At 35.7% G+C, this 13,336-nt stretch overlaps 1 protein-coding gene across 1 annotated transcript in view; it reads right to left on the reverse strand.

Moving 5' to 3' along the window:
• LOC126740905 (uncharacterized) overlaps positions 1-13,336 on the reverse strand; it is a 48,010-nt gene that overhangs the window by 32,560 nt on the left and 2,114 nt on the right. Inside the window, exons 4-9 of the mRNA XM_050447090.1 lie at positions 12,877-13,232; positions 7,335-7,490; positions 7,079-7,274; positions 6,784-7,027; positions 6,462-6,729; positions 4,102-4,186 (exon numbers count right to left, since the gene is read on the reverse strand). Coding sequence (XP_050303047.1) covers positions 4,102-4,186; positions 6,462-6,729; positions 6,784-7,027; positions 7,079-7,274; positions 7,335-7,490; positions 12,877-13,232 — 1,305 coding nt within the window. The remainder of the gene's footprint in view (positions 1-4,101; positions 4,187-6,461; positions 6,730-6,783; positions 7,028-7,078; positions 7,275-7,334; positions 7,491-12,876; positions 13,233-13,336) is intronic.

Raw genomic sequence — 13,336 nt, forward strand, 5'->3', positions numbered from 1 at the left:
TGTATTTTTATTAGAGCGAAGCTCTAATGGAGCGGCTCTCGCAGGGGAGTTTTCGCACAAAATTCGGACCCGCCGGACAAAAGTGCTTATAACTTTGGTTGTATTTAGGTTAGAGAAAAAATGTTTAACTTTTTATAATCAAGAAATATAAGGCTACAACATGATTATTTACAAATTTTCATTTGTTTTTTGTTTAGGACTAGGATGCTGTTAAAGTGAAATAAAAAAATTTTTGTCCAATTTTTCCAGTCTTGATTCGATACAGATCGTAACGGTTCTTTAAATATTATGAAACTCTACAGATCGATTAGAGTTTACGTGAGACAGTGCGGTATAGTTTTTGGTTATTCTCAACATACGAGAAGTATTTTTTTTTAACGTCCAAAGTTTTAGACAAGTGTGATCTTCTAGCTCCTCTGACGGTTTAACGGTATCTTTCCGGAAATAATGACTCACAGAAGATATGTTCACCTTATTGGAGGCTACAAATTTTATTAAGAAATTTTTTTCAAAAAACAGTGTCTTTGGAAGAAAAATCAAAAAAACCTCAAAAAATTGATTTTTTTTAAGTTTTTTCGGGATAAAATTTTTATGGTGCAAAATTTAGGAAAAATTTATTTAGATTAATTATACCTCCATTCTTTCCAAATAAAACGGCGTATTAAGTTTAACGCTATCGTTTATACAGGGTGAGCAGTGCTCAGTCAAAAATACCCTTTTTTACACTTTTTTTTTAGCCAGCCCTAATAACTTTTTAGTGGCGCTCCCTAGAGCCAAATGGCTTATGGGCTGTTTGTAGCGTGTGACAAGAAGAATGTTTTGCAATATCAACCGTACTTCTAAGTAAAACCGTTTTTGAGTTATGAATTTTTTAACATTTTTTGACTTTGGAAATTAATTGTGAGCACCCTGTAAGTTATAGATAAACCAAAACCAATGGAGCAGATGCGCCATTCATTTTACTATAACATACTAAAATTTAATTTTTTCACTATTTTTACAAGTACCCTAAAAGTATTTTTTTTTCAAAAAACTCCCAAGCACGAAAAATCGCCAAAAATCACCCTGCACACTGATGAATTCTTAAAGTCGTCCATGGCCGCGTCTCCATGGCAACGGAAACGGCGATTTTCGCCGAAAAAAGACCCTTTTTATAATCGAAATTTAACTACTAAAACCGATTGGAATCGGTCCAGAATTGATGTTAAACTGTTCCTAAGGCTTTATACTATTTTTCCACATACAAATCATAGGGTAAAAACCTTTTTTTATACCCGAAATAATCGTCTGAAAATGGTCGATTTTGACATCTACGCGCGGTTTTGACAACATGGCGTTAACATGGATGAATCGGCTCGGACTTGCTTCCTAATTTCATTGATAAAATGCTTAGAATAGCTCAGAACTTCCTGAAATTGGTATGGAATTATTCAAGAGACACTGGAGAATCGGAATACGTGCATATCTTTTACCAAATCGGGTTCTTTTAGCCGTGATAATTCGCAACGTTTTGACGTTTTAGCATTTTCCGTGTGTATTATAATATTCATGCGACACAGTGGTCTATACAAGGCATTTTGCTAGACAAAAATTACAACACAGTGGGTCCTAATGATAAAAAAAAATCTAATCGGGATTTAATAGGTATTATTATTTTATGTGGTAATTTTTTGAAGCATGATACCCCAAAAACCGTAGACTCGAAGCTTGTAAGAAATATAACGCGGTGAGTAGCGTTGTCGGAGCAACAATCTTCAATGGTTATTTCGACTTGAATTGTATTTAAAAAACTCTCTACTAATCAAAATGAAGGAAAATTTCTACTGGTCCCAACTGAACAAAGAACGTGTTTCTTACGTAGATTGAAAGCGTCTTTTTATATGTCTGGTAAAAGTATTAAAATAGATAAGTGAACGATAAAATATAAACCTTTAGGCCCGGTTGTACAAGCAGTGGTTCAACTTAAGTTCTACTAAACTGCAGTTCGTTGAACGTTGATCAGAGGTTCGTGTGTTGTTCCAATACAAGTTTAGTTAAACTAGGTTCTATTTAAAGTTTGCAACCAATGGCCACATAAAAAAGAAGAAAATGAAAAGCAGAACCTAACCTATTCATTAAAATTAATTAATTTATTTACTTTTTATTTATTTATTCACTTTGTTTTTTGTCTGTTGCCGATTATAAGTATTTTTTTAAGGATTATTTTTGTGCCGCCTTGCTGCTTGCCAAACCGTTTGGGTTTGCTTATCTGACATGAAAAAAAAATTAGGGCAAGCAATTTCTCTGTGAGAGAAATTGCTTTATTACCTAAATCTAGCCTTAAATTCTTTATCATCCCAAATGTTCAAATGATCCCTGTACACCTGTGATGATCTAGGTCCTAGGGTGTACAATTTTATTTACTAATTCCAGAAAATTCGTTATCCGTAATATCTTCCCAAATAGGATCCATTTTTATATTTATGGTTTGTAAACTATATCTAGGGTACCTAGTAACTAATAAATTTGCACCTTACCAAACACAATAATTATTGAAAGGCGGCTGTATTTACATAAATAAAAAAATATGAAAATGATATACTAAATACTAATTTAATCTCAAAAATTTGCTTGAACGCTCCAAATTGGACCTTCAAGATGAACCGCAGGTTATCGTTTAAACCAACATTGTACAACGGAATAATTCCGCTGAACCGGAGATCTTTATGAACTGTTGTTGAATGCCCATTGTACAACCGGGCCTTATTGAATCAGCCAGTATGACCCTTTAATAAACAATGCTATTCATATTTAATATGAATTAGTCGCGAATTGGTTCAGGCCAGGCCATTTGGTGGCGCCACCGACAGCTAAAAATGTCAATTTATAAGAAAAATTTGAAATTTATTGAAAGGTCGGGCTGAGTGTTGGTTTTTTGATAAGTTTAAATTACGTCATTTGCATTTGTACAATAAATAATTATGTGATAAAAAAGACTTCTTGGCAACGTAGAATAATACATCTATGTTTACAACGCAAGCATCCGATGTTGCCAATATAGACATATATGCTAAATCTAGCATCCTATTTATAGTCCGCGCCCGCTGTTATTTAATCGATATAATATAATGCCCGTATTTCCTGAAATTCTTAAGGAATTTTAATAATTTTTTGTCCAGATATTAACAATCAATAAGTAAATGGATTTATGGTGGTTATAAACCTTTAGAAACTAAAGTTTATTTTTTGTGAAATTTAATTAAAAGGTCGAATGTTAAAGAAATGAAAAAAGGCTTCGATAGGAAGTTAACTTTTTAATTAATTTTCTTAAAAAAAACCTTATTTTGTCGTGGTTTATACCCACTATAAACCGACTTAGTTATTCATTATTAATATCTAGGCAAACAATGAATGACAAATGATGATTCCAAAACTCCCTTGGAGTTCCAGAAGATACGGGCATTATATTGATTAAATTACAGTGGGCACGGACTATAAATACAGGGTGTTCGAAAAATAGACGGAGATATTTCAATGGGTGATTCCTTGTTAAACATATAAAAAAAAAAACGAAACCTAATAAAACAAAATGGCGGCCTTGTCAGTTGTCAATTTGACAGCAAAATCTAGTACTCACCACCAATTTACTTATGTCAAAATGGCTTGATCAGTTAAATCAGTTAAATTATACAATGTCTGACGAATATAGTTCAAATAGAATGACATATTTTTTAACGTAAACATGGCGAATGGCCGCCATTTAGGTTAAAAAACAATGGGAAACAAATGGGCGGAGGTGGTTAGTTATTTACCTGATAAACTGCCAAAATCACTGTTAATATACAGACTGAAATTAATGTCCATTTTCTACTTATATACTTCCTATACACACTTCAACCTACATGAAGAAAAATATCAACTGGTGGCACCGTACACTTGACTCTTCGCATGTGAAACTATAAAGCGTAAAATGGTACCGCTAGAATTCAGATGCGGGTGGTACTTAAATGTAGATGTCAAAGCGCAATCATAAATTAATATCTGGGACATTTTTTTTTAATAAAAAACTTTAATATATGGGTGTATAGTGAACCTAACCTAGCTGACCCATTGGGCACATACCTTTAGATGTTTTTCCATTTTTTTGGAATAAGTTTGTGTCGGCCGCCCATATTTTAGCGGGATCATCGAACGCCAACGCCTCATCCTGAAACAAAATATTTGTTAAACATTTAAATTTTGAAGTTTTTTTTAGGAGATCTTAGCCTATATCTTCTTTAATAGTTGACATAAATTAATGAATGTAATAATCAAAGTTAGAGAGTTATTGATTGCCTATAAGAACCTTTTTAAATTTTGTTAATAGGATTAATAGGTGAGAAGTTATTACTCATTGAATTTGGCTTCACGTCAGCAGAGCCTCGCTGTGGCAGGCACGGGATTTTTAGTAAATAACTTTTGATCTACTAAAGCTACAATCATAAAATAAACTTTATTTGGTAATTAATGATCTGTCTTAAGATATTTATTATATTTACTAAAGCTCTAAGCCTAATACGAAGAAAGATATCATGCCTGAAAGTCAAAGTGTCTTCTTCAAAGAAGTCACGACACGAATATTGCTTATATCTTCTACGGACATTAATCTACAGTCATGGTCATAATAACCAAACTTCAAGGGTGAGTGATTATCTAACAGAATCTGTTTACTATTCTTCAATAGCATTAACGGGTAAGAAGTTATGACCATTTGAATTTGGCTTCACGTCAGCAGAGCCTCACTGTGACAGGCTCGGGATTTTTGGTAAATAACTTTTGATCTATTTAAGCTAGAGTCATGAACTAAACTTTATTTGATTACTAATGATCTGTTCTAAGATAGTGATTATAATTACCAAAGCTCTAGACCTAATATGAAGGAAGATATCTTGCCTGAAAGGCAAAGTGCCTTCTTCAAAGAAGTCACGACACGAATATTGCTTATATTTTCTATGGACATTAATCTACAGTCATGGTCATAATAACCAATCTTCAAGGGTGAGTGATTATCTTACAGAGTCTGTTTACTATTCTTCCATAGCATTAACGGGTAAGAAGTTATGACCATTTGAATTTGGCTTCACGTCAGCAGAGCCTCGTTGCGTTAGGCTCGGGATTTTTGGTAAATAACTTTTAATCTACTAAAGCTACAATCGTAAAATAAACTTTATTTGGTTACTAATGATCTGTCTTAAGATATTGATTATATTCACTAAAGCTCTAAGCCTAATACGGACGGAGGTATCTTGCCTAAAAGGCCAAGTGCCCCTTTCAACGAAGTCACGACACAAATATTGCTTATATCTTCTATGGACCTTGATCTACACTCATGGTCATAATAAATAAACTTCTAGAGTGAGTGATTTTCTAACAGAATCTGTTTACTATTCTTCAATAGCATTAACAAGTGAGAAGTTATGACCATTTGAATTTGGCTTCACATTGATAGAGCCTCGTTGCGTCAAGCTCAAGGTTTTTGGTAAATAACTTTTGATCTACTAAAGCTAAAATCATAAATTAAACTTTATTTGGTTACTAATGATCTGTTCTAAAATATTGATTATATTCACTAAAGCTCTACACCTAATACAAATGCAGATATCTTGCCTAAAAGGCCAAGTGCCCCTTTCAACGAAGTCACGACACAAATATTGCTTATATCTTTTATGGACGTTGATCTACAGTTATGGTCATAAGAATTGAACTTTAAGAGTGAGTGATTATGCTATGTGATATGATAATGCTATTGAAGAATAGTAAACAGAATCTGTTTACTATTCTTCAATAGCATTAACAGATGAGAAGTTATGACTATTTGAATTTGGCTCCACGTCAATAGACCCTCGTTGCTTCAAGCTCGAGGTTCCTGGTCAATAACCTAGAATCATGAAATAAACTTTATTTAATTAAGAGTCATTAGGCCTAACATATTACTTTAAGCTTCAAGCCAGTGCAACCTATAGTTTTTATATTATCGTTTTTTAGCACCCAACGTCGAAATTCAATCTTATACAGCTTACCTCTAACAGATCATAAAACTTACCAGGAAAATATTGTTTACAGGTACAGGTTTAAGGGCAAAAATCCTACAGAGTAACATTTTTTAACAAACAAAAAATTGGAAAAAATTGCGACATTTCAAGATCAAACGCTTTATATGACTGGCGAATAAACACGAAAGTCGTCTGATCGATAGTCGGGTAGTTATGGTGCCGCAGATTTCCATTTGATATGATGTCGCGTGTCGCAACTGTTGAGTCGCCTCTGACGTCACAACCACGATTTTTCTATATATTTATATATTATATACAGGGTGACAGCTTATAAAATGAACCTAAGTGACATTATTATCAAAATATATTTAACGGTAAGTACGGTCCTGTGGCACCACAATTTGTCACAGACAAGGACCGTAGTAGTACAATTTCGATGGTACAACTCACCCCATTGAAGTCTGATAGCTGCTTAATCAACGTCGAACCCTGATTGAACTGATTATCGTGCCTAGAGTTATGCAGCCAATAGTTCACAGATGGTGTGCTCGATGACGCGGATGACAGCGGTGAGTTTGACGTAATTGACATATTGTTGACAGGTTGTTGTTTAATGACAGCACCGCCGGATAACCAGTCGGATTCGCTCTGGTCCGTTGGTGAGGAGTATCTTATGGTGCCATCTAGGTTTACCGATGGAAGTTGTTTCCTTGACAGTCTACAAAAATGAGCGAGTTAGTTTATGAGTGGACCAACCAAATTGGCTGCTTACCTCGTTCGTACTACTTGCATGATCTCTTCGAAATCCGCGTATTCGCTTATCGAGTTTTCCACGACGTTCACTACGTCAGCCACCGAGGAGTTCTGAGCTGTGGCTGCCAAAGTTTCTAGGGCCGCGTGTCTCACTCGCCTTCTTCTATCTTTAAGGGCCATAGCGGCGAACTCGGCTATTTTAGCTACTTCCACGTCCGTACGTGGGTAAAGCCTCGAGCAAGCCATTAGGATTTGTAAGGCACCTAAAAGAGTTACTTTTTAAATTTATGAAAGATTAGAGGTTCAATTGGTACCTTCCCTCGTTCTATGGCTGAACCCTTTGGTTAAAATCTCCGTTTGCAACTTCTTAGGGGGCAGTTTCTTCATCACCACCAAGGCGCAACGTACACCCGAAGACGCCCCCATTTTGCAAATGCTTAAGGACAAACGTGGCAAGCATTGCTCCAACACTGGAAGCCTGATGCCTTGGATGAGTGCTATCAATGCTTCCTGTAAAAAAAAAAAAAGCACTAAGACGTTTCGCTATTATTAAAATATAGTTTTCTTTACGTCAGCCAAATTATGCAGACGGTCCCTGTGGTGGCAAGCGAACAACGCTTCGAAGAGCAAAGCGGCCGGTCCTGCTTCCAAACTGTCACACGTTCCGGGTTCCTTAAGCATTTTTACCAAACTATTCAATGCTTCCGATTTGGCCCACAGCTCATCCTGGAAAAGATTCACTTGAATTAGATTTTACGCATTTATCGAAGGCGCTTGTCATCTGAAGTTAGGAACGCGTGTAGACTAGTGTTGTAAAAATCCGGATTAATTCAATATCCGGACAGCATTGATTCGGATGAATTGAAAATTCGGTTTTTTCATCCGGATTAATTCATCCGCTCGATGTCTCGCCCGTTCGGCAAATTATGCCATGTTTCGGCCTTCGGGCTCGATGCTCGACCGTCCGATAAACGTTTTTCGAATATAAGGTATGCATTATGCAACCCATTAGACATTTCGTTTTTACGGATTTCTACATGATATTAAAACTAAAATAGCTAATTATGTATGTAATAAATCCAGTGTATTTTAAAGGATGCAATATATCAATACAAAAATGCTTTGTTTACAAAAAAACTTCTGAAGGTCAGGCGACCCTTAAAAAGTTTGGATGTTCTCGTATTGTCTCTTATGTTTCTAAATGAGTACAATAAGGATAGATAAAGCAATATTTACACAAGGCCCCGCGACGATATTGCCGATTGCCGGGTTATTTGTCCGGACGATTTAATTCGGATTCTCTTAGCCGGTGGAACGTGGAACTTCGTGTCACTTCGTCAGCCTTGTACAAGCTTTTATTTCATTGTCGGTCGAACGGGCGGCGTGTATCCGGACGATTTAGATATCCGGATTGATTCGGAATAATTTGATATTCGGATTGAACGGACGATTCATCCGGACTCTTCGCATCACTAGTGTAGACAGCATTTGGTACGGCAATGTGTCAAGTTTTCACATACGTCACGATGCATTTATTTTAATGCGTTCTACTGTCAAGTTTTTATACCTAAAAGATCAATTTCCAAGAAACCCGACGTTGCTTATAAGGTCTTAACAGGTATTGAACTCATTGATGCATAAACTACTTACTACAGTACCATCGTGTCTAACCTTCATTCGAAGGTACAGACAGCATTTCGTGTCACGATTATCCTGGGCTGGGATTCTAAAATCACGACTCGACACGATTACTCGATATGACTGATTCTAAATAAAATTTTCAGTCGTGAGTGTCTTGCGGATTGCCTAGTTTTTAACGATTTGTCGACGACACGCTTGGGTATATCGTATACAGCAGACGATATAGCTTCTTCCTTTTTTAATACGTGCATAATGTAACAGCATCCTTTTTTAAACGTATTTGTTTCATTTATTGTTTACCAATAGTTATACCAGGCATTTTTAGTTATTATATATATTATCTATGATACCAGGTTTTCATTAGTATATCAAGAAGCTTTCTTAAACACAACAACTAATAGATTTAATTCGACCCTATTTTCCACAACCTTCTGTTAATAATAGAGGCAGAGGAAATAGAGTTACCATTGAATAGGCAGTTTTAGTACATATATCAAGATTTTATGCCACATATTGTTACCAAAGAAGCATTGGACAAGATTTTAAATTTGAAATTAGCGAAACTACTACAAGTCATTGGATCCATAAAATTACTGAAATTATTGACAATCACCTTGCTGACCGATTCATTAATTTTTTAAATATAAGAGATTAGAGAAATTATTAAATTAATATTTATAGAGAGATCCAATTTCCCTGGTGTTCTAGGTCCTATTGATTGCACACATGTTGCCATATTAAAACGTTTAAACATACCAATAGTGGATGAACACAACAAGTTTTTGTTATTTTCCATGAATTCAATTTTGATTTTCCAATGGATAGTGATGGTTTTAAACGACATTTTTTTATTTTAAAGAAATAATAAAGGCATATATTTAAATAAAAAAACACGAAGGCGAAAAAAATTAACAAAATAAGTGAAAATTCTTAGTGTTTATCAATAGAAAAGACAATTGACGCTTCCATCTGTCAAATATTAGGGCAAATAACAAATATATACCAAGAAACCTAAATCAAATCGAATAAAACGAGTTTAGCCGACGATTGAAATTTAGAATCACCCTTGTCGTCACGACTGGGTCGCGATCGAATTCGAAGTCGTGATCGTATCGAGATCGAGTAGTGATTTTAGAATCCCAGCCCTGTAGAAACAATGGCCATATGTCAACTGTCATCAGTGAACTAATAAGCTTAATTTTATTTTAGGTTATGAACTCATTGGCAGAAGGTATTTTTATTGGTTTACGAGAAATCATATGTCAAATACGTTTGTCATACGTCAGCTGTCAACCGTGAATAAGCCGTCAATAGTGTTAAGAGGTTATGAACCGATTTCCGAATAATTGCGTTGTTTTAATATTAAATACACGTGGTGACAAATTACGTCTGCAGTGTTAAAAATTGCTGTTATTCTCTCATAATTATAATAAATCGATCCAAGATTGCTACAGCATCAGCGTGTCTAAACTTCATTCGTAAGTACGAACAGCATATCGTGCTGGAATGTTGCTCTAAGAATAACGGCCATGTATCAACTGTCACCTGTCAACTAGCTAATAAACTGAGTTTTAAACGGTTATGAATTCATTAGTTTAAGAGATGACTGTGATTCGCTTTTCATTATCATAAATCGTGAGAAAAGCAGCGATTATAAACCTGACTCGCTCGCCTGTAGACAGCATAACGTACACGTATCGTACCTTCACAATTGTCTATTCCTTATTTGTTAATTGACTGATATATCATGTGTCAACTGTCATCTGTCAATTGTTGATACATGTCATTTTAACTGCAACGTTGCCATTATGTTGACATTCGACATTTATGCTGAACGTTAGTTATCGAATTTGTTTTAATGTTTCCTTAGTAAAGCGTAAAACATTCAGGTTAGATTTTTTTTCCTTCTGCATTTTATTCTTCTTCCTCTTCTTCTTTTTCAACTACAGTATAATTAAGGCCTAAACTATATCCTGCATATACAATGGAGAGTTCCATCTTGCCATGATGTTAGTTACGTAGCGATTATCAAGGATTCATAGGACTTGTGAAAATGGATTTTTTTCGGTTTCTACCGCATTTCATGGTCCAGGTACACCTTAAATCATTTTGAAAATTCACTTTTCTTAAGTAGTTAAACCCACTAGAGTCGTAAAGCATCATTTCATAGCGATCGTCAAGAACTCATGGGTTTCAGATGGGTTTAAAGGTCAAAAAGTGAGTAAAAATGGCATTTAGTCAGTTTCTACCGCATTTTATGGTCCAGGCACTCCTTGAATCGTCTTGAAATGCCACTTTTCTTAAATACTTAAACCCGCTAGAGATGTAGAGCATCATTTCATAGCGATCGTCAAAGATTCATGGGTCTCAGATGGGCCTTAAGGTAAAAAAGTGGGTAGAAATGGCATTTTTTCGGTTTCTACCTCATTTCATAGTCCAGGTACGCCTTGAATCTCCTTGAAATTTTATTTTTCTTAAGTAGTTAAACCCACTAGAGACGTGGAGCATTATTTCCTTACGATTGTCAAGGGTTTATGGGTCTCAGATGGATTTAAAGGTTAAAAAGTGGGTAAAAAGTGCCTTTCTTGGGTTTCTACCGCATTCCATGGTCCAGGCACGCCTTGAATAATTTTTAGTTTTTACTTTTCTTAAGTAATTAAATCCACTAGAGACGTGGAGCAACATTTCATTGTGATCGTCAAGGATTCATGGGTCTCAGATGCGTTTAAAGATCAAAAATAAGTAGAAATGGCATTTTTCGGTTTCTACCGCATTTTATAGTCCAGGTACGCCTTGAATCTTCTTGAAATTTCACTTTTCTTAAGTAGTTAAACCCTCTAGAGACGTAAAGCATCATTTTATAGCGATCCTCAAGGATTCATGGGTCTGAGATGGGTTTAAAGGTCAATAAATGAGTAAAAATGGCATTTTGTCGGTTTCTACCGCATTTCATAGTTGAAGCACACATTGGTTCATCTTAAAGATTAACTTTTCTTAAGTAGTTAGACCCGCTAGAAACGTGGAGCATTATTTCATTATGATTGTCAAGGGTTCATGGGTCTCATATGGATTTAAAGGTTAAAAAGTGGGTAAAAAATGCCTTTCTTGGCTTTCTACTGCATTCCATGGTCCAGGCACGCCTTGAATCATTTTGAAAGTTTCCCTTTTTCAAGTAGTTAAATCCACTAGAGACGTAAAGTATTATTTCATAGCGATCGTCAAGAACTCATGGGTCTCAGATGGGTTTAAAGGTCAAAAAGTGAGTAAAAATGGCATTTAGTCAGTTTCTACCGCATTTCATGGTCCAGGCACTCCTTGAATTGTTTTGAAATGTTACTTTTCTTATGTACTTAAACCTACTAGGGACGTAGAGCAACATTTCATTGCGATCGTCAAAGATTCATGGGTCTCAGATAGGCTTTAAGGTAAAAAAGTGGGTAGAAATGGCATTTTTTCGGTTTCTACCTCATTTCATAGTCGAAGCACACCTTGGATTATCTTAAAGATTAAATTTTCTTAAGTAGTTAGACCCACTAGAAACGTAGAGCATTATTTCCTTACGATTGTCAAGGGTTTATGGGTCTCAGATGGAATTAAAGGTTAAAATGTGGGTAAAAAGCGTTTCTTGGGTCTCTACCGCATTCCATGGTCTAGGCATGCCTTGAATCATTTTGAAATTTCCCTTTTCTAAAGTAGTTAAACCCTCTAGAGACGTGAGATATCATTTCATTAATGTATAATGTCATAGCGATGAGGAGCAGGGGGTGCATGCGACTTCCAATCAACCTTTTCAGACACCCCCCACGCGATGAATTAACGGGGCGTACATCGACTACATTATATGGAATTTCCTTCTTTTATGTGAGGAGGGTCATCGAACCGCTATGTATAATTATGTTTGCTTAACGTTATTATTTGAAACTCTTGTTTCCATTATTAGGGTGTATTCAGATGTTTTATTAATAGCCTCACTAGTTCCTCATTGTTATGAGTGAAACCTAGTGCAAAAAAGTCGTTTTTTCTTTTAATAACTCTTGTAGTAAAATGAGGTCGTCCAGTAACCTACTTAAAAAATGGTCTTAATAACGTTCGAAAGATTACCTAATTTGGGGTTTTGATAAATCACCCACCGTTTCTGGGTCACATTATTAACCTTAATGGTGGAAAAAAACCGAAATAGTCGCGTGTAATTCAGGGGCAATCGGGCGATAGTTTTCTCCACGTCCACCCTTATGATTTTTCTAGATTTCCAGTAAGAAAAATCGTATTTTCCAAAGCGTTTTCATCTATAAACGTCGTCCGGTCTTCGTGCCGAATATGCACGCGAGAACGTTTTCCATGACAAACATTTGCATTGGACTGACGTGCCTGGCAGTTTCGCAATTAAACTTCCATGGAAATATGATGGAAAATTGAGAGTTTTAAAATTGAACTTTTACGCAATGAGGCACTAAACAAGTAATTTACTTACATCACTCGTTAAAGATGACACGGACTGTTGAAGAATCGCTTTCTTATCACTCCTAACCGACTGATCATCTGCTTGGGCAACTTCATTTACCACTTCACGTTCTTCTTTAGCCTCTTCACTCTTTTTAACTTCATTCTCTTCATATACAGTGAAACTGTTGAATGAAGTAGTGAAGTTTTCTGGAATTTGATCACTAGCTTCAAGTTCATTGGATGCATTCAAGGAGTTTCTCCTGCTTCTGTCAGGGCTGCGGGTCAAATTGTGAAAAACTTCGATTTCGTTGTGTATGGGAATCGGGGATAAAACGTCCTCGCCCCTGCTGTGTTTGAGGATTTTGGGTGTTTCTTCCGGATGGTCTAAAATATTGGTTTATATATGAAAAAGTGCCTTATATATATCCACCTTGAAAGATAAAAATGAATCCTTGGCATTTAAGTAACCTTTAGGTAGGTAAATATAA

The sequence above is a fragment of the Anthonomus grandis genome, chromosome 10 (genome assembly GCF_022605725.1).
Source record: "Anthonomus grandis grandis chromosome 10, icAntGran1.3, whole genome shotgun sequence".
NCBI lineage: Eukaryota > Metazoa > Arthropoda > Insecta > Coleoptera > Curculionidae > Anthonomus > Anthonomus grandis.